Source organism: Lontra canadensis, unplaced genomic scaffold (genome assembly GCF_010015895.1).
Source record: "Lontra canadensis isolate GAN:19392208 unplaced genomic scaffold, GSC_riverotter_1.0 scaffold44, whole genome shotgun sequence".
Classification (NCBI taxonomy): Eukaryota; Metazoa; Chordata; class Mammalia; order Carnivora; family Mustelidae; genus Lontra; species Lontra canadensis.
In genome coordinates this window covers 4604709-4630861 of record NW_022631038.1, presented here as the reverse complement: position 1 = coordinate 4630861, position 26153 = coordinate 4604709, and the positions used below count along the sequence as shown (strand labels likewise).

Genomic DNA, 26153 nt, shown 5'->3' with positions numbered 1-26153 from the left:
TCAGAATACGGTGAAGCAGGAAGAATCAGAATGGGAGAGACGAGGAGGGACAGACGGGCTATCTAGACATATCCAGTCCCACTGACAGGCAATAAGCCCTCGCATCAAACTGTTTGAAATAAAACCTTCTCCTGGATTTTTCAACAACATGAAACTCTCTTGCTAAGCCAGTTTTAGGTTAGGTTTTCCATAGTTTTCAACCAATTGTTTTCATCTGTACAGAAGTGGGGTTTTCCTTTTAAAAATAATTTTTGAATCAGAAAAATGAATATAAGTGAAAAAATAAGAAGATGATGATGGAAAAATATATTTGAGATGATGCTGAGACACAAACGGCTCTATACAGGTCCCAGAGGAGGTCAGGGCAGATATATTTAGGAACAGAAACTGGGATATACTTTCTGGAAAGAAGTGGGACATCTTTTTCTCTGAAACAGAAAAGAACCCAAGAACACAAAGAGACTGTAATATAGTGACAATGTGACAGCAGATGAGAGAGGAAAATCAGGAAGCACAGAGGTGACAATGTTTCTTAGCACAGCAGGTAGTAAGCCCAAAAACAAGGAACAGAGCAGGAAGAGGGCTCTGATCATATCTAAACAGCCCTTCCGTGACACATAAAGGGGACTTGATGCGAGTTGATTAAGACTTCTGGGTCGCAACAAGGGGTAAATCGGAGTCTGAAAGCACCAACGGTCACGCATTGGTGATTTCCCCCAAGGGGCCAGGGGGCACTCAAGTGAGGAAAGCAGAGTCGCAGGGAGCAGTGTTTTAGTTATCCAATGCAGGGATGCCACAGGGCAATAAGGAAAGGGGCTCTCCGGTGACTGACACCAAACATGGAACCCCAGCTGTGTGCCCTGAAAATCATGGCAGAAAGGGAAAGAAGAAAGAAGAAAGAAGAACAACCCAAAAATGTCTGTTGAAGACACAGAATTCATGGACGGTAACATCTTTGTGACCAAAGAAGTGGCTTTACTAAGTTCAACATCCTGACGGTCTACAGTTCTAATAACAACTAAATTCACACAAGGGAAAAATTAGAAAACCCATTTCTTATGTTTCTTATTAGAGGTAACTTCCTCAAACTGCTTGTTTTAAGAGATTCCATTTTTCACTCTTGCCTTAATAAATATCCATGAAAAATCACGATGTTTACTATTTAAACAATATCCTTGAAAGTGAAAACAAACAAAATAAAGACCTCATATCCTTCCTTTTGAATTATTTTTAAAATTCAAATCACCAGAGAGAAAGAAAAAACTCAAAATGTGAGGATGAATGTCACACAGAAGTCAGAGTGCAGAACAGCAGAAGATGAGAGGGACCCACCCAGAGGCCTCTCCTCACTGGGCCTGTCTTGGACACGGCCTGGGCTCTTCTGTCGCCATTTGGAAACCCTTCCATTTCTAACAAGGAGCCCTGCAGTTTCATTTTGTACTGGGTCCCACAAATCACGTGGCCTGTCTCACCTCCAGAGAGAGTACTTCAGCTCCTGATGAGCCCTGGCATAAAAGGTATGGCGATGTGTGTTCTTCTGTTCTGTGAACAGTAATCTGTAATGCTGATTTTTCATAATGCTGATTTTTCACCAGATGGACAAAATAGGGAAATGTACCAGCCACCACCAATGAAGATGCTGTAAAGAATTATCTGTTCTAATTTTCAGAGGTAATCACCACCCAGACAGGAGTGTACTATTTCTAATGTCTTCCTGTTATGATAAATGCTTAGAGAGAATAATCTGACCTGGAAACATAGAAAGGAATTAGTATCCACAGAGGGAACAAAACAAGTCATCTATTTTTGGAATCACAATAGTAAAAATGAGTTAACATGCTACATATGAAAAACATCCGAAACAAACTATTAAAACTTCATAAGCAGAATTTCTTTAAAGACAGGTTATCTGGGCCTATCAGGTTCTGCTGCTGAACAAATAAAAACCCACTTTTCTGGAGGAAAAGGAAGTTTCTGAAACCCATATCTTCTTTTTCTCCCAACATATTCTAGCGTGTCTTACAGACTTAAGTATTGAACATGCATTATTTAATCAGTATTTTAGTGAAGAGCATGTTCCAGAAACTCAGTAGGTCATAGCCTGAATCTAAGAGATCACGGAAACATGAGCTGCAAACATTCACTCATGATGGCAACACAAAAATGAAGCCTCAGTGAGTGGAGGGTCCACACAGAGAATGCTTCTCTGGAGGCAGCGACAGAGACTTAAATAAAGGAGAGAGAGAGTCTGAAACCCTAAAAGGAAAGAGATCACTGCCTATCTTCCAAATTGACATACACATTTAATGCAAATCTGGTCAAAATCCAAATGAGATATTTTAAAATCTGGCTGAGTGGTTATTAAACACATCTAAAAGAATAACTGGATGAAAATAGAGAAAACGTAGATGATTCATCAGTAAGAAATTTCATATTGGAGGAGAGTCACATAATTTCATAACAGAAACATGAGAGGGTACAGGTGGGCTCAGTCGGATGAGCGTGACTCTTCATCTCAGGATTGTGAGTTCAAGCCCCACACTGAGCGTATGGATGACTTAAATAAATAAATAAACTGAAAAAAAAAAAAAAACCCACAAGTAAAGCTCAAAGCCCTTCTTGCCTGGTAGGGACATAAGAAGGAGGGATGCTTATTTTCAACAGAAAAAGTCCTAAGAGGGAAGGGCTTGGGAATCCATAGGCTTTGTACATTTTACGTACAAAAGGAAGTATGGGTTTACACACATGAGATCCAAAAATGATATACACTAAATTAAAAGACAAAAGACAGAGGAGAAGTGCGTTGGGGGAAACTGGAGGGGGAGACAAACCATGAGCGGCTGTGGACTCTGAGAAACAAACTGAGGGTTTTGGAGAGGAGGGGGATGGGAGGTTTGGTGAGCCTGGCAGTGGGTATTATGGAGGGCACGTACTGCGGAGCACTGGGTGTGGTGCATAAACAATGAATTTTGGAACACTGAAAAAAATTAATTTTTTTTTTAAAAAGCAAAAGACAAAATAGAGAAAATATTTTCAATAAACACAACTCCTATAAATCGTAGAAACAACAGAAACAATCAAATAAGCACATGGAGATTCAGTTAGAAGAGAAATGTAAAAAGCATCCTGGCAGCGCCCCCAGTACCTGCCTGACCCTGAGAGTCCTTGGAAGGCAGGCTCAGATGTGGCCACACTTTGCAAGCAAGGACACTGAGTGCTGGCCACGGCCACGTGCCTGTGAGCGGCAGCAGCGAGGGGGCTCCTGTGACGATGCCTGCCCCCAGCCTACCCAGTGGCCGCTACAACCACCCACCTCTACTGTAGTCAACACCTTCTGTAAATAGCCAGGCTAACATTCAAAGACACATGCTGATGTAAAACAACCAGATGTCACTTTCACTTCTCAAATCAGCTAATATTTTTCAAAATAACGTTCATCACAATAGCACTACAATCATGAAAAGCCAAGACCGAAAGGCCCATTAGGAAAATGGGCTAATACATCATGATAAAACCGAACAATGAGAGGTCATACAACTTTTCAAGAACAAATTTGCTAAAACGATTTAGTGACATGGGAAAATGCCCACAGCGGTAAGGGGGGAAAAGGCAGAGTATGTCATTGTTCACGGAATGTGGTCCACAGATAGAAATACAGCTGGGTGTTTGAAAATGGACCAAAATATAAACAATAGTTGTCCTGGGTGGTTTTTATTTGCTTCTTTATAAACTTCTATATATTCAGAATTTTTAAATCCTGTAATAAAAAAGCATTCGTTTTTAAATGCGTTTTTCTAACAACTGGAAAAGTCAAATGACAGAAGCAGCATACTTTAAAAATCCTTCCCCTTTGCTTCTTTTCTATCGTGCTCCCTCCCAATCCTGATAAAAAGGCTACAACATGCTGTCCTGGGCAAAACCCTTTTCCTTCAGGTTCTGAAAACTGGTAATAATTAGCTTGATACAAAGATCAAAAAATACACTTTCCTTCATACTTTGCATTGCTGATCATGCCTTTTTTCAAGCTCTATTTACACTTCAAAACGCAGCTGCAGTACTTCCTGCCTGCTCCTTCCAGAGGCTGGGCCACACTCTCACGGAAGTGCTCCTGGACAGTCGTGCGGAGCAGAGTCAACACAGCAACCTGGGGACTGTCTGCTGGCGGGGCCGGCCTGTGCCCGTCCCAGCACTTGGGAGTCCACCCGTGTTCCCACCGCGTCCTTCCGAACCCACAGCTGCGGTTCCTCCCACCGTCATCGGAATAGCCACGTGGTTTATGCTGTGCATCCCGCCCTCTGGGGGCCTGCAACAGTGCCAGGCAGAGGGGCCTCCGGGACCAGTCCCCAGCAAGAACCCCGGGCTCTGAGTCTTTAAACAAGCTTCTCAGGCAGACAACCTTTCACGCATGTTTTCACACTCATTCCGAGAGAAAATAAGCACCTCCCAGGCGACTGCCCCACACAGGGCTTCCTTCTGCAGGCCCCACACATACCTTCTCCCCTTCGCCAATTTGCTTTGTACCCTTTCACCATAACAAACCTTAGCCATCAATACTACTACATCCTAAGTCCTGTGAGTTCTCCTAGTGAATCACTGAACCCGGGGTTGGCCCTGGGATACCAATGCCAGCAGTCCACCCACATTTCTGAAAGAACAAAAGACAGCAAGCAGATAAAGAAACTACACTTCTACAGGCTTAAATCACGGTTTCATTCACAAACCTCTTTCATTATTTCCTTCACTGTTTATCTCTCCTACCCACTGCCTCTCATAAATCCACTTTAGGTGACAAAACATTTCTTCTCCTAAACATCCTTTTAGCTTTATTTTAGGGACCATACACAAAGAAGCAGGTAGCAAGTATGGGTAGGTAGAGGGATCATCAATTTTTCTTTGAAGAGAGATAATATGGATCCTTTTAAGAAACCTCTGAATCCATCCATGACTTGTCAAGGTGACAGAACACATAAAAATACAAAGAGAAAACTTCCCAGTTTCCTTGGGGGAGGAATAGGACAAAATTCCAAGGGGAGGGAGTGAAAACTTTCGGGAAAGAAGGAAGGACACAGATCCTTTCATTCACGAGGTAGTGCCGAGAGGGAGGAACTCCTGCCCTCAGTACAATGTCTGACTGAGGGAAAATAATGTCTGGAACCTTGAGCAATATCTTATAAAATGAGGTCCTAGGCTACTCCTGAGCACTCCAGAATGGAGCCCGCTCTGATTGGAAAGGGCGAAGGCAGCTGAAGAATCCTGCAGGGCTGGGCGGTCACCAGCCTGGGAACTCAGCGCACCAGGCCAGCGCGGGGATCCAACCCCGAGAGGCATTAGCAATGGCTTCAGGTGGATGAGGACAGGCCTGCCACACGCAGGGGCCTTGCTGGGGAGCCGCGGAGGTCCTGCTCATCCTGGGTATCTCCCACCGAACCAACTCGGACCTGACCTCTCTTCTCTGTGTCAGCAGTCCCACTCCAGGCACCAAGAACTAACCAGGGTCTTCCGCTTTGTTTGTAACAGTAACATGTGTGGTAAAAAGGAAAAAAAAAATCTAAAGGACCTTGTAGCAAAGTCCCTGAGACAGAGTTAAGAAAAGAGAACAAAGGGCTGTCTTGTTCAGAGAAAATACTGTGACAGAGAGGCCGAGCATCTCAACTGGCCAGAACTCACTCTGCTCTTGCACTTCAGTATAAACATGGCACAAGCCTTGGATTGTGTGTGTTCCCTGCAGAGACAATTCTGAAGAGCCTCTCAGCCCATTTTAGCCAAATGAGTCTATACGATGCGCTCTACACTACCGCGCTAGAAGAACACACACGCGTCCTCTAACACGGAGGCATGCTCACACACACAGGTATATCGTGGTACAACTCATTAAAACAGCGAGTGATTGCTGTGCGGTGCGCCCCACATTTGGGAGAATAATCTGATAAAAGACTCTGGAGGCACAAAAGATGTGTACAGCTCGCGCCCATCTCCGTGACACCGCACACTCTTGGTCAGTGGGTTTAACATGAGGTCTGGCCAGTCCCCTCCATGCATTTTCAAAATTTAATCAAGACCCGGATGGTGATCACAGGAGTGTTTGCTTTACGATAATCTGTTTGATGCATTTCTCTGTGTCAGTGCATAACACAAAGAAGTTTAATTTTAAGAAAGAGAAAAAGCAAAGGAACAATTAATACACTGAACGGTGGTTAACACAATATACAGAACCAGCCGGAAGGGACAGACACCCAGGTGGCTTCCAAGTTACTGGTAATGGTTCATTTCCTAAACTGTGTGGTGGTTACATGGGTTTTATTGTTTGTTTGTTTGTTTTTCTGGAGTCTGTACACACATTATATGTAGAAAAGAATATATTATCTCACAATTAAAATTTTAAAACAAAAATTCTGTCAGCCATTCTATATGCACATGACTACATCTAAATGGATGTAGACTCAACTTTGCAAGTTGCATCGTAAATTCCCACGGGGATTTTTTAATAAAACTGCAGTGAATTTGTGGACTAAATTGGTATGTCCTCAGAATTCCTATTTAAAGGTGGAGAGCTGGAAATGACCCTACGCAATCACCAAATTCAGGCTCCGTTTAGAAGTTACGTCATATTTAATTAAAGCTGTGCCCTTTCCATGCCCTGGGTTTCCTGCTAAGTAGTCTGGACCCACACCGTTACCCTATCTGAACACTGCGCTGGTCACCTGGTCTGCCCTTCCAGAGGACCCCCCAAGAATCCCACGTGCCCCGCATTTGCCTGTCACCTGGCCCAGCAGGCTCCGAGTCGGACACATCTATGCCCCGTGGCCGGCACATGTGCGTTCACTAACTGCTTGTCGACGAATGAATCAGATAAACAAATCCTACCTTGTCCCCTTTGCTTCCTCCGCTGCCTACAGATGGCCTCGTTAGAATCAGGCCGGGTTTCTCGTGTCTCGCTGATGACAGACAGTGGACAGAGCCACCTCAACCCTAGGGACACGATGATAAAACCTTTTACCCTTCGTACGGAGAGAAAGTGTTCTTAAAATGCAGGGCAAAGTCCCCCACTGCAATGACAGGGCCAGAATTACTAAATATACCGCATGGTACCACCAGAGAGTTTCTCAGAACCTGCAGAGGACATTCCAGCTTGTACTTTCCTCAAATGTTGAGAAGACGCCGACGGCAGCAGCGCCCTCTGCTGATTCCTGATCGCAGAAGCACATGCAGAGGAAACAAAGGCCTCTCGCTTGGGCAGGCTTCTCAAGGTGGAAATCTATTTTCTAGTTGTGAAAAGGGATGAGAAGTGAGTTACCCCCATCTCAGCTTCCCGTCCTCCTCCAACTTCCTCAGTCTCTGGGTCCAATCAGCCAGCCTACCCAGCGGGCCCCCAGCATCAACAAAACAGTGGCTCCAGGCTGCCCCCACAAGCCGTAGAGAAGGACCCAGAAGGACTGCCCTTAGGACGCCAACACTTTGAAAAGACAGACCAAGTCACACACACAAGAACACGTATTCGAGAAGCACGTCACTGAAAGTACAAATATACGGAAGACAGCGCAGCCCAGTGTTTAGGACCCACGCTCTGGAGACCGGCCTGTGCGGGTGCAGACAAAGCTCTAATATTAAAGAACTGACCTACACTACCAGCTGCAGCCTCTTACCAATAACATGGGAGAGAAAATAGTACCCAACTCACCGGCTTGCTATGAAGATTATGTTGAATAATTAATATAAAACATTTAGCAAGAACCTATAACGAGTGCCCACAAGTCTTCCCTGTACTGCGGTCTTCCTCATTAAGGGCACAGCTCAGGTATAAGGAATGCACACAAGGCTTAATCGAGGTAATGCTGTATTCGTTTAGAACTCTCCTGAAGTTTTATACACTCAGCCCTAAGACAGATTTGACCTAAGAGGACAGGAAGACACAGCACAGGCTCTCAAGAAGAGTGTAGATGGTGCTAGATAAGAAAGTCTGGAAGTGAGAGGGCACTTGAGGATGTCCTCCGAGAGAACAATTTCTCCACTAACAGGACCCAGAGGGCAAACGCGATTGTACCCTGCGGACACACCACTGCAAGTTAACAACCCCCTCAACGGTATATACCGGAAAGAGGGAGGAGATTTTTTTCTCTATTTCAATAACAGAATAAAGTTAAAAGGGATGAAGTACTGAGAAGAAAGGCAGAATTTTCACGCCTTCATAAAACTGGGAGGACTGTTCCCAGGGCAAGGCCCTGAGGAGAGGCTGCAGAGCACACTCAGGTCCAAGAGGGCTCATTCTCTAGATCACCTTCAGTTCCTTCCTGAACCAGAGACTCCAAGATCCTGCGCACAGCAGAAAGAGAACTGAAGAAAAACAAGAAACACTGAGAATTAAAAAATAAAGCAGCCAACTCAAAAAGCTAGAAAGAGATCAAAATAAACCTAAACAAAACAGACGACATTCTAGGAAATCATATAAATACTAAAAACTGATTCAATGAAAAGTAAAAAACCTGATTATAACCAGATCAGAAGATTTTTAAAAATGAAACTATAAATAATCTGAGTGTAAATGGAAAAACACTAAATACCAACAGTAGCTTAAAAATAAGCAGACACATGACATGAGAAGCTTCTGTCAGAAGCTCCAGGATGTTTCCCACTAGAAGACAGACTGAGGAAATAGGCTACATTAATAGCATCACAGAGACGGAATCATATGAGCATCAGTACTGCCCAAAGACATAGTTGACATTTACCCACCATTCCCAATATTTTTTTTAAATCCAAGTACTTTAGGAATAGAAAGTTCCTTAACTGCCTTGTATAACACATAATACAAACCTAGAACAAACACCCCCAGTAATAAAACATTTTATTGACTTCATATCCTTATTAAGTTAGAAATCCCCCCATAAAAGGGAATTTGACAGTCTCTTTCAAAATTATATGTGCATTTGCCCCTTGACCAGCAATCCTCAGAAAGTATTCCAAAGACAAACTGGCGAAATATAAAAGGACGTATGGAAAACGTCATTTATTTACTATACCGCTCTCTGTAATCGTGGAAACCACAGACAGAAACCATTAACAAACTGCCTACCTAAAGCTGGTTTCAAAAGACAGAATGAGAAAAATCTCCATGTCATTCTAAAGAGTAATCTCCAGAATCTATTGCCAACTAGAAAAGAGCAAGGAACTTTCAAAAAGGAGTACAGTGTGCCCCTTTAGAAAAGCTGGGAGAAATAGAAACACGCGGACCTGTAGCATTGTATATTCAGAAAAGAGCATCTACGGAATAAGCCAAAGGCCAATATCAAAATACAGGGTCACCTCTGGAGGAAGGGAGAGAGCAGGGATGAAGGACAAGGGTAGAAGTAAACCTCCCCGAGCTTCCTTGTTTATAGTTTCAATGATAAACCATGTAAATGTAGGATGAAAAATTTTTAATGTAAATATAGAAGGAAAGCAATCCCGAAAAATAAAAAAAATCAACTGAAACAAATCACTCTGGTTGTACAGTAAGTGGCAGCATAACCACACCGAGGACTACTTTGGGTGATTTCACTGTCTGGCATGGTGCATCTGAAGCCCATGAAGAGCAGCAGGAAACTCTTAATTAAAAGAACATTCAGTGGGTTCGTTATTAGTAACAATATCAATATTGCCATTTTTAAATGATTACATATTTTGATGTTGTTTGGGACAAAGACTTGCAGCATGAGAAAGAGATACAAGTATACAGTCAAACCTAAGTTAAGTAAAAACCTTAGAATCTTTCATTTACATGAATACATGATTTATTTCTTCCCACTATAAAAATTACAAACTTCTTAGCACCGCCTACTGAAAACGCTAAAGGGAATGAAAACCCAAAAGCAACGTGCATCTCCGAGATCCAAGTTATAGTTTCTAAATGCCATTGTGTAGTGGAACTAAAGGGAACCAGAGCTCCTAGGGAAAATGGATAATTCCAAATGTGCACAAGAAACAGAGAAGATGAGCCTGAGGTATCTGGTCATGTTAGAGTACAAGCAAGCTACCAAAGATGAATCATGTCATGTCAAAAGACCACAAAAGAAGATGACAATTTGAGCATCACAATAACTATAAAAGGAATAATGACTGAAAATACATAAACTACATTTTTTAATCTATGAGTTCAAAATAATACCCCCCCCAAAAAAACCCTCTAAGTCATCTTTGAAGACTGTTAGAGCGTTTATCACTATTCTGTAAATAAAAAAAAGGACTCAAACACGTGCCCTGCCCTTCCCATACTAATCATATTTCAGGTAACCAAATAATTGATAAGAGAAAACTCTTCTTTACAGAAGGATACTAGATAATGGGCACAGAGGGAATGACTGCACTAGGGAAACATCATGGCAGTCTCTAGTAAAATGATGGATATAGGTACCCATCATTTGGTGAACATTCACAGAGAAATTTGTACTAGAGGGAGCAAGCCAAAAATACCCTTACCCCACTGATCTTAACATAATTAATATTTAGACAAATGTCTTTAAAAACACAAAATACCAAGGCTCATGCAAGAAGAAAGAGATAACTTAAGTAGCCCTCTATCTATAGAAGAAATTGAAGCTGTAGTTAAAAACCTTCCCACAAAGGAAGCTCCAGGCCCTGATGGCTTCCCAGGTGACCAACCATTTAAGGCGACCTACTACCAATTCCATGTAAAAGCCTCCAAAAAACCCCAGAAGTAAGCAGGAATACTTCCCAACTTGCTCTATGAAGTGGCCTGAGACCAAAGCCACGAAAAACATTACAAATGGAAGGTACAATTTAAAAGAAGTAACAAAGATGAAATACTAAAGATCTTAACAAGAAATGTGTAAGACTAGTATGAAGAAAATTCTGAAACACCCTAAAAGACATGTAAGTATTCTTGAACACAATGAAAAATAAACCACATTCTTGGGGAGGAAAATTCAACAACAAAGATGTTGATTCACCTTAGGTCAATATACACATTTGACATAATTCTAATAAAAATGCCAACAGGCACAGAAAAACCTAGAAATCCTGAGTTAAAAAACAAAGACTTAAAGACTTATGAGGGTGTATTAAAAGGGCACAGGAGCTGGCTTGAAGTAGACCCATTGACCAAACTAAGGACAATTTTAGCTTCAAAAAGAATGATGTCTATAGTTGTCTATACATTATTGACTAAATAAAAAACCAAGAGTCCACAATGACACTAAGCAGCAAAGAAGAGAGAGAGTGCACTCAAAATAATTCCCACCACATGGAGTGATAACATCAATTCCTTAATCTGAGCATTGGTGGTCAAAGAGAAAGCTCATTAACCCTGCCACTACAGGAGCTCACCAGTTGATGTGGGGAATTTCTTTAGAAAATCTCAGCTAATAAATGTAGAAGTATTAGAAAATCACCATTAATAAGAAAAATCACCAAAAATTAGAAAATCACCATTTTCTAAACTCTAAAATAAATTGATTCAGGCAAGGATTAGTAATGGATATCAAATCTATTAAATGAAAGAATTCTGGGAAGCAGGATATTCAGAAATGAAGTATAAAACTTCCCCTATAAAATATTGTTTCCAAAAATGTTTAACTTGAGGGGCACCTGGGTGGCTCAGTCAGTTAAGCATCTGCCTTCAGCGCAAGTCATATTCCAGGGTCTTGGGATTGAGCTTGGTTTTAGATTCCCTGCTTAGTGGGGAACCTGCTTCTCCCTCTCCTTTTGCTGCTCTGCGCTTGTGCTCTCTCCCTCTCTCTCTCAAGTAAAATAAATAAAATCTTTAAGAAAAAAAAAAGGAGGAAACAATAAGACAAAGCAGAACAGGGGGCATTCTATATTCCTCTTCCGATTCACTCAACTGAGGTCACCTCCCTCTCAGCCTTCTCCAGTCTTTGTCTCGGCTTTGGTGAGCATGACAAACATGGATGCAGTATATACAGAAGGGTGGTTTCTCTTTATTCTTATCCTGGACAGATGCTACACTTTCTCGAATTCCTTCGAGAAAGAAGGGAAGAAGTTTGGGGTGGGCGGGGGAGGCACAGCAGGGCTAAACAGTAAGGAAAGTATCAGCAGAAAAGATGAGTAGAGAATATTCCAGAAGGCAGAGAGATGGTAGTGAAGGAGACAGAGCCCAAGACTAAAGAGACTAGATCTAGCCATGGGATTCCTTAAGTCCTAGGATGAGGTATGGGTATGGGAAGACAGAGTGCCAACAGATGATCAGTGAAGAGACAATTCTTAACTCATATCAAAACTGGTCCCGTTGTTTCCAACCTTTTAATTTCATACTGAAACAAAAAATCAATTAGTTTCACCTTTCTTGGTAAAGAGATTGCGAAATGTGCCACACAGGTAGGAAATTCCACCGCTGTGCATATCAACATGGAGCTGGTAGCCATGCAGTCCGTACTCTGGGTGGTCATCCAAAAGAGGGGTATGAGGAGGTAGCTTGTAGGGGCTAAAAAGCAAAACAAAACATACACACAAGTTTATCAACACCAGAGATAAAATGTTTAAGCTGAAAATACTCTTTAAAAAAAAAAAATCAGCATCCATCCAAACACCAGCTCCTATCAATCGTCTACAGGGTTCCCAATAATCTTCCACACCAGGAACTTGAAAGAACTGCCTTGTGTTCCCTTCACCAACTTCTATAAAAACGGGCAAAGGAATGAGTTCCATAAGCATTCCCCAGAGGACCACAGAGGAGCGTGTTTCTGGGACGTGCCAAGGCCAGCAGCTCTGCAAAGACAGCTCTGCTCGTCCGGAGTCTCGGGGGCCAGAGGACGGAGCTGCCCGGCAGGAGAACGCACCAAACAACAGACCTACAGAGCAGGAGCCCAGGCTGAAGAGCCACGACTGTGATGAACAGTTCTATTCGCTAAGAAAGACCTTACTGGGTAAGGCAGCAAACTCAAAAGCATCCAGGAGCTTTTCAGATAATTTTTTAAAAAAATTGAGTATGAGAGCAGTTGTGAGATGAAAAGCATATTCCCCAACTGAAGACCTTCAAATTCATCGAAAGACACACACTGTGTGGACCACGCAAAACGCATCTGCAGACCCGACTTGGCCAGAGGTCTGCGTGCCTTGCAAGATATGAAAACGCACATTAGTGCAAAGAATGGGAAGCATCTTGAGGGACTGGCATCTTGTGATAACGACACACTATGCTGCATAACAAGCTAATGACACACTATCCTGCCCCCATAATACTGTTCTACTGGGGACATAATCCTGAACCCAGAACAAATAAAGCAAATGTGTGCTCATGAATAATCCAATTATTTTAGCAACAGCTAAGTAATTATACCTGTTGGCTTGTGTCTACTGATTGAAAACAGAAGCTCTTGTAGCTATTCTCAGGATATTAAGATGGTTTCAACTTCTAGTCCTTTACATTGACTATACAAAAATTTAACACACCCACATATAAATACATACACAGTGGCTGAGCCTAACGTGCTCTTCTCCACAAGGTGATGGAAATGAAGATTTGCCATTACAAAAGCCAGTTCTTCCTCCCTCTGAAAAGTTAATTAGAAAGAATACATTTTCAACTGAAATATTTTAATCTTTCACAAGGTCGCAGCACATTCGTCTTATGGATAGATGCAGTTTCTTACCACTGCAAGATCACCACAGTCCTAAAGCATTATTCCTGCTAATACATTATTACCATCCAGTAAGATTCACACGGCGCACTGACAGCAGGACCGCGGTTCACCCAAATACACAGAGCACGTGGTACCAAAAGGGTTAACATCCTGTGATGTCAATCACATCACCAGCACTTGTGAAATATCAAAATACTCTATTATATGTGCATCGTGAAAATACACATGGTTAGTTCCAGGTTCTTTCAAACTCTTTCCCAAGATAAGGACAATACTGGTAAGACCTTCACATATACAAGATTAATTCCACAAATACTTAACATTAGTGGCACATGTTCCTCTCTTGAGTACCTGCTTGACTTGACAAAGCCAGTGGGAATGAACAGATTCAGCCACCAGGTTGAGTAGTAGAAAATGTGACTGTAGAGGGACAGACATCCATTCCTGCCCAAATTCACAGCTGACACTGACTGGCGAAGATAACCCAGAATGGTCAATCTGAGGCACCGCTCTCCGGTAGCCAGCCAGAGGATGACCGGCCCAACCAGGGGCCTCATAACTATGTGCGCCCACACAGAGAGATGAATTCAAGTCAAGGAGGTGCCCAACAAGCCAACTGCTGTGTGGGCTACAAGTCACCCTCACTCAGAGAGCGAGGGAGGGATAGGAAAACTGATGGCCCCAGCAGGTTGAGAAAGACAAAGTAGGACAAGAGGTCGATGTTGTAGATCTTGGTTCTGTCGAGCCTCACTCAGACTTGTGGACTGCTATTCTCGTTTGTGAACTTCCATGTTAAAGCCCGCACAAACCGAGGCCACAGATCTCCATCCACATGTGGTGCACAGGAAACATCACACTATTATGCTCATTGCTGAAGTGACTGCCCAGAAAGTAACCCCAAAGGACGGAGCCAGTCAACACTCTCACCCCGGCAAAAAAGAAACCTCATCTAGTGGGAGAGGAGAACTCTTCAGACACGGTCTCCTGAAAGGCAGATTACATGTAAGGCCACACATACCGGATCAGAAACGCATGTGGAGACTGGGTAAACACACAGTAAGAGACCCTCTGGCAGACACAGGATGTGAAAGGAGGAGGGAGCAGGGACTGCTGGGAAGGAGGAAGGGGGAGGCTCCAATGACACGGGAGGGAGAACATGAACAAAACCATGCAGACAGGAACAGGTCGCCTATCATTGGTGACAGCAGAAGAGCAGAGGGGCCTCCAGTGAACAGGGGGTCGTTTAGCTAGGAAAATGAAGTTGCTGGAGCGTAAAACAGACTGTGGTTATTGGAAAGTTGGAGGGACCTCACATTTGGCATCATGCATAATGGTGAGTCAACATGAAGCGGGGAGGGAGATGGCACAGTGCACGCAGGCACTGGAACCTTACCTTCCACAGCCCCACCAGGAGGCCTGGGTGTAGACAGAAGATCCGAATCAGGCTGTCCCAGCCAATCATGGTGGATTCAGTTAAGTTACTTAGATTGTACTTTGCAATTAAAGAATGCCACCGAGGTCTTTGCACATCCATGCCAAAGAAAGGAAAGAGAGAAATGAGTTTTCACATCTGGAATATTATCAATTCTGTCTAGTGCACCCAAGAAGACTTTAGAAGAGCATGCTAATAATGTGCACCTCGTTAATGAATGGTGTGGGGAGGGTCGGGGACATAAACAACTCCTATAAATAATAGGAAAATGGACACACCCAAGTTTCTCACCCAACTGGTTTCTCTCCCCTCCTCCTCGCTCTTACTATCAACTCAACAGCTCAGTCAGAAGTAGAAGAGTCATGAGGGTGAGAAAGAACCATCTTCTCTCCTCTTCCCCTCAGAGCCCAGCAAAATGCTATCATCAAAAGTAGATTCCCACATGTACTCCTAATCAAGGGATATAATGCATAAGCAAAGATGAAATATTTTAAATGACAAAAAAGGAGGGGGTCTCAGGGTGTTGTCTGAAAGCAGATATATATACCTTTTAAAGTTTTATCAAGGATAACTCAGAGAGGGTGAACATTTTAATATTAGAAAATGAATTTAAACCAAAATCTCCTGAGTGCTGTCATGAAGGAGATCCACTATGAACTGCGTATTGAATTAATGTCCAAGAGGAAGTAACAACTCAGATGTGTAAGGAAACACAACTCTGCTATTCATCATAAGAGGTAAAAACAACAGAATGAAACTTCTAAAGTGCTACAATGGTAAATATAGATATAGCTATATAAAATATATAGACATATAGAAATCATATAGATATAGCAATATATAGAAATTATAAGGCAGGTGAGCTCTCAGTGGCCAATGAACATAGCTTACCATTTGAGGCAAGTCCCTATGGAGCTGGGGCCATGTGGCCTTCCAGCATTCTCCTCCAGCACCTAAGACACCAGCTGGCAGGAGAAAGGTATTCAAATATTCACTTAGTAAAAGAATCAGAAAACTAAGGAGTTCTGCGGTGGCACTGTTTCCAAGTGGGAGCGTGAGAGGGGGAGGCTTTAAGCATCAGAACCAAATCAGCAGCTCCCAGACTACCCTCGTCTCTCCCTCAATCTTCAAAGGACTTTTTGGGCTGAAAACCACAGTTAGGGAGTGGTGGTCGGCGAGTGTGTGTGTGATGTGTGACCTAAAAATACACCCCAGTTAGGTAGAATACACAGGGAGAAAGCCAAACACAGGGTTAGGAACCTAAGTCTGGCATCAAGAAAACCTTAGATCCAACCCCAAGGTGCTCAGAAATGGTAGTCACTGCCTCTATGGTTATCAGTGTGGACAGATGAGGCCGAGCAGGGCATGAAAACCCTCCTCTCACACTCTTCAGTGGGCCTAAAAGGAGATAGTCATACCACAGCTGCACAGCAGTTTAAACAGACTCCAGAGAGAATAGGCGAAGTCCCTATGTGCCTCGGCCTCACAGGCCACACAGAGAGGAGAAACGAAGGCTAATATCTTGGAGACATATAGCATAAATCACAGCATGGAGAACACTTGCAGAGAAGAAAATTTAATGAGTCTGACTAGAAAGGTACCAAATACAGGAAAATTCAAATTGCAAATTACATAAAGTAAGGCTTTCACTATTCTTGAAAATTTCCTCATGGAGGAAACAAAAAAGACTCAAATAACAATCACCAAGTTTCTCCTTTGCTGTCACACAGATGCATGTGAGAATTTCTGCATGATAAAAGCATTCACTCTCCCACTTGCAACAAAGAGCCCCTCAAAACAGATTCCTAAAAAACACTTTCAATGTCTGTTCCCCACAGCTTATCAAACACTTTCTGAAGTCCACTGAGTTTTAATGGAAATAAATTACACTAAATCAATTTTCCCGATGAATCCTAGCACTTCTTCCACTGCACGGTATCTAGGATTCCTGACTCATATGGCAGTTTTAAGGAGCAAAATAGCTTTAACTCAGCTTTACAGTTCAAGCCTATCCACTTCGTCTTCCATGATCATCTTAATTGATGTTAATAATGTTGTCCTAATACTATAAATAATATTTCGTGATATGCCAAGTAACATGTTGTTTGTATTAGTACAGAGACAGTGGACTGATTCTCCAAACACCATTTCCTAGTGCATGAAACTAAACACGATCTTAGAAAAATCTGGTGTCTATCATGATACCATACGAAATTTTAGAGATTTATCCAAATACAAGTACCAATTATAAAAGTGAACATGCTTCCGAAATATCTTCAGTAACGTAATCAGGGAAAATCATTCATGTGTTATTCTTAGTAGCATTAAGTTTATTTTCAGAATACAATGAGACCAGCTTTATCACCACTGAGAAGCCCAGAGCTCACATTCCCAGCACAAGGAGAAACCTAACCCTGAAACATCCTCAAAGAATCAGCACCAGAGAGCTGAAACTAAAACAAGGTCCCGGGTTACAAAGTTGTAAAAATGTGTCTGTGTCCAGGGAAGCTGTGAAAGAACGCTCTCACACCACGATAATACCTTCCATCCCAAGGACACACGTGACGTGTGAGAGAAACCTGGGGTGGAACCCCAGCACGCAGGCTGGCAGGAACAACGCCTGGTAAATGCCATGGCAACGTCAATGGATGCCAGGCAGTGAAGGAGGCAGTCGAGGGCAGGAAACCAACCCTGGAAAAGGCAGCTATGACCTGTGTACCTCTACGTTCGCCATGCCTTCTATGTAGCTGCACTCGCGCTCAGAGGTCAGGACAGTAGAGAAGGCAGCAACTGGCTTTTAGGAGAAAGGGACTAATGACCAGCAGAGTGAGCGGGAGAGACCTGGAATGCATGTGGACGCAGCACAGAGCCCTAAGTGAGGACTCGGTGCACATCATCACACCCACGGATCTGACTAATGCACTTGACAGTGAAACCTTCTGGTCCTCTTCACAACAGCCACACACACTCAGCACTCCTCGCCATCATGACCAACCCCTTCCACACATGGGAAAGCTGAGGCACAGAGAGGCTAAGCCACTTGCCCAAGGTCACACATCCAGTCAGTCCAACAGAAAGGCACATAAAAGTAAGAATCATTACCTTAGGACCTAATGTTTAAACTATGATTACTGTACCATTTACTAAAAACAGATATAATAGCTTTGTATATCTTTGTGTTAAAATGGTTAAAACTAAGGACTCAAAAGGTTAGCCATCAGTCACCTAGGAATTTTGCTAACTAGAATACTATTCTGTGTTACAGACAACTAACATATGAGGACACTAAATTTAGATCTAATCATAAATGTTAAAAATCCATTCTTTTTCTATTCTATAGTGATCTGCAATGCACGAGAAGTCTTTAAGATGAAATCAAATTAAAATATGCTGATGGTATTTTTAACGTACAAGTATTTACACCTAAGATGTTCTCACCCAAAGGTTCTGTTGAATTAGTACTTACCCATTTTTGGAGGGGGTTTTAGACCGGTCCATAAAAACTGGTGTCACACCACACAAATCTAAGGCTGACAGCATGGCTATCTGTGGCCAGTTTTTGCCATACCACATAATTGTCACTGATGAATCATGTACGGAAAGGTCAGTGTGTTCCATGACGTACTCTTGTCCATTTTTTGCTTTCAATATAATTACCCAACATAAACCAGATATTCTGGGGAAAGAAAAGCTAAAAATGATTGCCTCGTTGCAGGAGGAAAAAAACAAAACAACAACAACAAAAAAACCGCTAAAGTCGACTACACATATCATCACTAAAGTATCTAATTCCTGAAAAGCCGAAGCTGAAGTTCTCCAAAAGCACCCAACGTAAATGTTCAGTCCATCAATGGTTCCCTCTACAGAGCTTTTCTCCTCACCCATCAAACAGTCACTGAACGCCTCCCATGTTCTCGGAACTGGCAATACACGAGTTCTGCCCAGAAGGAAGGGTACTCTGGGTGCTCCTGCTTGACTACAGCAGATTCTGAGGTTATTTCTGCTTCGCATATAAACTCTGGGCCATGTATACGGAATTGAGAAATACTATATGGCTAACAGGTGCACAGGAACATATAAATCTATCAAAAGACGGTCCCTTACAGGCTAAGCTGCACCTATGTGCTCACACACAGGGTCCCCTGGGCTTCTGTCATCCTTTCCACAGTGACGGGCACATAAATGTTAAACAGGGCCTCAAGTAACCGGTGTGCATGGCTCAAGGGGGCGCGTGTACCTGAGGGCCTCTTTGGTTTTGACGGGAAGGCCTGTGTCCGGGTTGACAGGCTGGAGAACCTGAGCGAGCGCAGCTTTTACAGATGCTCTTTGCTTTGTAATAAATTCTTTCTTCCAATATCCAGCTTCTTTATCCTCAACCGACAGTGACTTCATAGATACAGCAGTCTTCTCTGCTGAGTTAACTTTCCAGTTACATCTTTTAGGTGAAAATGCAGTTGTATAGATTCTAAACCAAATAAAACTGGGGGAGAAGAGGAGCTACGTTAACTAAGAGACACTGGCATGCCCCTGCAGTAGCAACAGATTACCTCAGAGATGCACGATCGTTTTTAAACAGTCCGAGTCCACGAATAAATCAAACCGAACATTTAGTCGCTTGTGTGTTACAGTGAACTGCAGCTTGAGGTAAGTGTTTCAGATTCGCCAACCCCAGAAACACACACTAAAAGGAAAAGCTTGTTTCCCAGGGTCAAGTTGAAGTGAGTGATCTCATGGTCTTTGGCATCTCCAAACCACTACCTTTCTACAGCAATAATGGAATAACAGATTGCAGAGAGATAACAAGAAATACACCTGGGGATTCCTATTGTGTACTTTTAAGTATGTACCTTTTCAAAAGATCAGAAGAGAACCATATACACATACACACAGAGAGAAATGTCAGCAGCAATGGAATTGTATGTTATTTTTGATTTCTATGTTTTAATTTTTCCACAAGGAACACATTGCGCTTGCACAAAGAGAAGAAAGAAAAAATTCGCTGTATAATGAGCGAAAAAAGAAAAAAGAAAAAATCACAGTATTTTTTGAGCACTGTGTTAAGCATTCATTTGGGGACTTTGTAAAGGTTAACTAGTTTAATCATCAACGAACCCAGACAGTAGCTACTATTACTGTCCCCACCGAGCAGACACTGTAACGGAGCCCCCGTGCGAAGCTGCAGCCCAGGCGCGTCCGCGTCTGTTGAGGAGACGGAAGCCCCGGGGCCGCCCCCGCAGCCTCTGCCAGAGCTCACACACCTGCCTGCGGGGCTCTCGGCCTCTTCAGTAACAGCTAACGAACTTGAGGGAACCAAGTAATTTACCCAAATGCAAAGAGCCCATCAGCCACAAGGCTGGGTCCCAATTCAGCGCAGAGCCCCAGCCGCGCCCCTCCCGCCTGTCCCGCCCAGAGGCCAGGAGCTCGGAGTGCTGGCGCCGGCGGCGGGGGGCGAAGCCAGCCCAAGGCAGGCCTCTCCCAGCCAACAGCCAAAGGTCGCCTTCAGGGAAAGACAGAAACTGGGGAACAGTCTCTTGGGGGAGACTGAGGCGGGGCCAAACTCAGTTTCCTACAGTGAAAAGTGCGCTTTACCTGAATAAGCGCAACGACATGCTGACCCCCGTCTCCGCACTCCGGCGTCGTTGCACGTGGCACGACGTGGCCGCGGCCCAAAGGCAGCGAGGAGAAGGCGGCCCCGCGCTGGGGACCCCCGCGCCCCGGAGGCAAGCCTGTGCCCCCCAGAACGGGGCAGCCCGGCACTGCCGCAGCCGCGAGGGGCCCCGCAGACACACCCCGAACCGGACCCCCCGCGACTCTTTCCAGGCCGCACCGTCCGGTCCCTTCTCTCCCCGCGGAAGCCTCCGCACCAAGTCTTCTGCCCTGGGGTATTTATCGTCTCGTTCAGAAACATCTGGCCTTTGCCACCTGAGCTAAGAGCTGCAAAATGACGACGACTGAGGTCCGTCGAGGTACACCTGACGCGATTTCGCCAAAAGCCCTTGAGCCGCCAGTTTTATAAACTCCCTTGACAGAGAAGCTTGTTCCGGTTTCCGCGGACCGACGTTCCTCGTCATTCGCACCGCGAACCCGGGCGCCGCCGCACGCAGCAGAGCGGACTCTGCTCCCGTGCACGCGCCGGCTCCCGACCCGCGAGCGCGCGCCCGGGCCCCACGCAGCCTCGGGCACCGCCACACCTGCCATCTGTGCCACCTGTGCCACCTGCAGGAAGAACCGCTTCCGCACGTCAGCCGACCGCGCTTACCGTGGTGAAGCCGAAAAAGAACTCTTTATAGAATTAAAATCCTGTGTGGATTGTTCCACGTAATTATTTATAAAATACAAATGTCAAGTATAAGATGCTTCAACAAGTACTTAAAACCCAGACACATTCATTTCTTGATCCCCATCCTGTTAGAAGACTACGGTGGATTTGAGGACAAGAGCGTATTTAGCTATTCTGACTACCAGTCAGGCACACACACACTTCAATCAAACAAGCTGTTGACAAAATGGGCCCAATTTATTGTTCTAATGAAGTGTTAACGTGCCCTTTTTGAAGTCTGACTATAAGATCAGACAGTGACTCTTAAAAATAACATTCAATATGTGCGGGGGGTGCCTAGGTGACTCAGCCGGTGGAGCACCTGATTTTTTTTTTTTTTTTAAGATTTTATTTATTTACTTGAAAGAGCACAAGCAGGAGGAGTGGCAGGAGCGCCTGACTCGCTGTTTTGGCTCCAGTCATGGTCTTGGAGCCGTGGGATTTGGAGCCCCTTGTTAGGCTCCACGTTCAGGGTACAGTCTGCTGGAGGTTCTCTCCTTCTCCCCCACTCCCCTGCTCATGTTTGTGCACACGTTAGCTCTTTAAAGTAAACAAATAAAATCTTTAAAAAATAAAAAAATAAAATGCAATGTATGCAATTAAGATATTTCTTATAATAAGAAAACAAACACACAGGTAATTGCATCAGAAGCTCAGATTTTTAAAGGACAACTCCCAAGAAAGTGGGATGGGCATATAATTAATAAGAAAAGTATGCAAGGAACATCACTAGAGGTATGGCCCCAAATCCACTGGAAGGCCCAGTGCCTACACCATCTGAGCCCGTGAAGGTCAGTGGGGAGAGATGATGTTTAGAGAAACAAAGCTATTTATAATTTATCGACTTATTGAGCAATCGGAACTCTATCCTTTAACAATGTAAGAACTCCCCGAAAAAGCTAGTTTGGGATATTTAATTGACCTCTTTCATGAAAATGCCTTACTGCACTTTGCTTTAGTGAATGTCTTCACCTCCTATTAGGAGTCATTAAGAAAGAGACACAAAAATTACTTGACATCCCTTCTAGAGTTATTGTCAAGAACAGGCTTATTTCCCTTGAACCCACACTGAAACCCACTTGTGTGCATACTGACACATACTGACACTGAAGATACAGTCTTCCATACAGGAGACAAGCGCACACCAATAACAAGTTTGATCTTTTTCAGTTCATGCAAAGATACTCCTTTTTTTTTTAAAGTGCATAAATGCAAATCACTGGGAATATCCATTTGACCATGTAAAGCATTAGAAATACTACAGCTGTGTCTAGAAACACTTTCAAAATTAATTCTTTTAAATTTAAAAAAAATTGGTTAAAACAGTCTTACTAGTTTTCATGACTTCTATCAAAACACCATCAAAAGAAGACAGAGAGATTTGGTTTTCTCCTTACTTGTCATTGGCCAGATGATAAAAGCGCCTGTTCACACATCCAGCACACAGCAGGGTCACAGCATCCAAGTAGGAAAAGATCTTCAGCAAGATTTCTGAGGGCATCCTGGGAGAGGGGAAAAAATCAGAGAGGCAGGCAAGCATTTGAGCTAAAAGTTACCCAGAAAACACCTGGCTGTTCACCACCAGAGAGCGACCAGCACCCCTCCTGTATGAGAGGCAAACTGCACCCTTATCTTCCACTGGCTTCTCAAGTGAAATGTCCTGCTACTACAGTCCTCACGACCTAAACGAATCCAGAGACCCAAAGTCATGGCAAGCTAACTCCCTTGGCACGTTACCCATATTCATACACTGTGAATCCACAGGCAGGACTTCCCTATCTCCCTCATGAAAGTACCCATCATTCTTCCATGAGATAAAACGAAGTAAGAGAAAAAGAATGGATTCTTAGCTATTCATTAAAAAGTAACACAGAATCTTCCTCCTCAGAAAAAAGGAGGAGGAGGAGGGAGAGGAAGGGGAGGAGGAGGAGAGGAAGCAGAAACTGGAATAGGAAATATCCACTTATCTTCCACCTAACCCATACCACCCCTCATGCACCCCCTTCCAACACATCCTCACACTTGAAACTTTCCTCCAGCACTTTAAGGAAACTCCAAGCCCCATAAGATTTTTTGAACTCTCTTTTCCTTTCTCCTTTATTGCCTAAATAAATGACATTGAGCTGAATTCTCAATACCCCATATATTTCTATGATCTTACACTTTTACAAAACAACTATCAGAACCTGAGCGTGTCCAGAAAGCCTTACCAACGTTAGGAAGTCAGGAACGGGCACCTTTGGACCTGAGGCTGGAAGCAAGCAAGCCACAGAAGACTATGGGGCAAGGGGTGGAGGGCCTGGGGACAGAGAACTGGGGCAGTAAAACCCTTCGGCCAATTTAAAATGGCTTGCCCCTATCTCCACTTATGATTTCAATGACTTTACTTTTTTAAAATTATAATGAAAGTCAGGTTACCAAATGTTTCATAGGGAAATAATCAGTCCTAAGATTCCAACAATAGTGAGAAAGAATGAAATGGATCCTCGGAGAAAGATGACGAATTCAAGACTTGCCGGTCTGCATCACCAGGCTGAGCTCCCCCCACTCAGAAGCTTTGGGGATATTCAACCAGAGACTCCCTGGTTCGTTAAACAAGCAGTTTTGCTTAGGGATTAATTAAATCCCTCCTGCCAAATGAAATTCCTTACATTCAGAGTCAATAAATTAGACACTTTAAGCCGCAAAATGTTGCTAGCGCAGAGATGGCAAAGTTGCAAGAAAATACACTTTGTGACCATTTGGATTACCCGTCGGATTACCCGTCGCACACAGTTTTCATATTTTGATTCAACTGTTGCACAAAAACTCATAGTTATTATTTTATAAGCAAATGTAATCTAAAAAAAATGTAGAGCTGGGCTTAAATAAAACATTTCAGAAAAGTATCTGGCAAATCTTATCCAGGAAGAATTAATTAGACTAAAATCCTATTCAAAGGCCATTAGAGAGGTTCACCTTCCTACCCAGCAGACTAAGATAATGAAGGGAGGAGGGTTCTCCTTGTACTTCTAGCAGAAAACCCCCCACTTTATAGTTAGAACAATAGAGATCAAAGACATTCTTAGCTATGGTTCATGAGGTATCCTCAAAGCTGGAAAAATCACTATCCACACCATACTGGGTCACTCTGTGTGGGATTCTAATTGTTTCATACTGCAGAGGATGGAGGTGGGGGAGGATGGGGAAGGAGACAGGAAAGTGAGAAGCAGGACAATCCTAGAAACTCACAAAGTGTCAGAGCACAGTATTTAGTACAGAGAAGGTCCTCGGATATTTGACAAACAGAAAAACCAAATGAATATTTGTTCTATTTCTTGTATCATATTATTGTATGACAGATAGTGTACTCAGAGTATAGTGTTTAAAGCTTAAATTGCTGTCCTTAATTAACTCTTTTTTAGTTCTCATTTCTCTTTAAAAACACCTTAAAGTATGTACTCTGGTAGCTGAGTTATAATATCAAAGCCCAGAACTTGAGATCAGGCAACTTACGTTTGAATCTGGATTTTGCGATACACAGACTATGCGAGCCCTACCCCCCCACCACCGGAAACGTCTGCAGTGCCCACACATGTTCAGGCGCCAGACAATGCTTAGCAGAGAGTTGGTGCTCCAGAAGCGTCAGTACAGCACAAATCCACAGCCACCTCAGCATCAAGTTCAAACAATTAGTTAAAAAAAAATAAAAACATCCTGCAGAACTTTGCCAGGGCAAAATGGACTTGCAAAGCTCAGAAAGCTAACAGACCCAGAGGCCCCTGGAGCTTTTAGAAGAACACACTTTAATCTCCTTTCCATGGTTTCAAGCATTTTGATCAACTAGAACGTGAATAATTTTGAAGAACATTTTTTAAAAAGGAAAATTTACTTGTCACTTTTAGAAGTTCACTTCATAAACCTAGTCTAATAATGACAGTGGTGACAGGCTGATGACTCACAGCAAACTCTCCATGTTGTACTTTCTTCCTACGCAATTCTATTCTCAGCTCAGAACAGCAATTTGGTATGCACAGCATTGGAACTTTGTCTAAGAACTCCACCCCAGAGCCCCCCAGAAGAGCGCCATCTATGAGGACTCACCTCTCCATAGACACCGGCTGGTCTTTGGGGGGCTGCTCACAGCACTTTCCCCGCCGGGCACACTGCTTCAGGACAGCCCTTCCTGCACTCCTGGTGCCTGGTCCCTTTCTGAAGGTAAGACGGAAAAATCAAATTAGAATGACAGATGACCTGTCCAATCCCCTCTACAAAACCGTAAAGGGTTCATAAACTCCAAGAATGACTCACTGTAAAAGTTCATCTCGGGAAAGGGAAAGGAAAGGAGGAAGGAAGGAGAGAAAGAAAGAAGAAAGGAAAGAAATAAGGAAGTGGGGAGTGGGGTGGGACAGGAGAGGGACTAGAAAACATTCCATGTGTCCTGAGTAAGCATGCCTGAAACCTGGACTCACTCGGATGTGTTTTAAACAAAAAATCGCTTCTGGCCCTTTGGATAAGATCAAGTGTAGTAAACAAGAAGATTAAATATTTGCTTTTATAGGCTGTCAACATATCAAAGAGGTGCTGTAAAACTCATTTAATGGAACAAAAGGAAAAAATAAAATGTTATCAACTGGTCAGCTTCAACAGTGCAATAGCAGGAACCTAACAAAGAACAGCCTCAGTCAAGTAAGAAAAACCTCAGATTTGTGAACCAGAACTGCCCACATAATCTGCAGCTTTTCGGGTCTTTGAGAGATGGTAATGCTCCAACCCTAGCTCTGGCGATCATAGCCGTGGAAACACTAAGTAATCTGCTCCAATTTTTTTC

General features: G+C 43.3%; 1 protein-coding gene across 3 annotated transcripts in view; it reads right to left on the bottom strand.

Moving 5' to 3' along the window:
- Positions 1 to 25492, bottom strand: part of FBXO15 (F-box protein 15) — a 37975-nt gene extending 12483 nt beyond the window's left edge. Inside the window, exons 1-7 of one of the 3 annotated variants that reach the window (XM_032872227.1) lie at positions 25427 to 25490; positions 22741 to 22845; positions 19262 to 19504; positions 18491 to 18715; positions 14986 to 15112; positions 13420 to 13502; positions 12291 to 12433 (exon numbers count right to left, since the gene is read on the bottom strand). In XM_032872227.1, the coding sequence (XP_032728118.1) occupies positions 12291 to 12433; positions 13420 to 13502; positions 14986 to 15112; positions 18491 to 18715; positions 19262 to 19504; positions 22741 to 22845; positions 25427 to 25434 (934 nt within the window). In that variant the 5' untranslated portion in view covers positions 25435 to 25490. Of the gene's footprint in view, positions 1 to 12290; positions 12434 to 13419; positions 13503 to 14985; positions 15113 to 18490; positions 18716 to 19261; positions 19505 to 22740; positions 22846 to 25426 lie in introns of all 3 variants that reach the window. The other 2 variants (XM_032872228.1, XM_032872229.1) reach the window with 2 other exon arrangements.
- Positions 25493 to 26153: the final 661 nt, after the last annotated feature.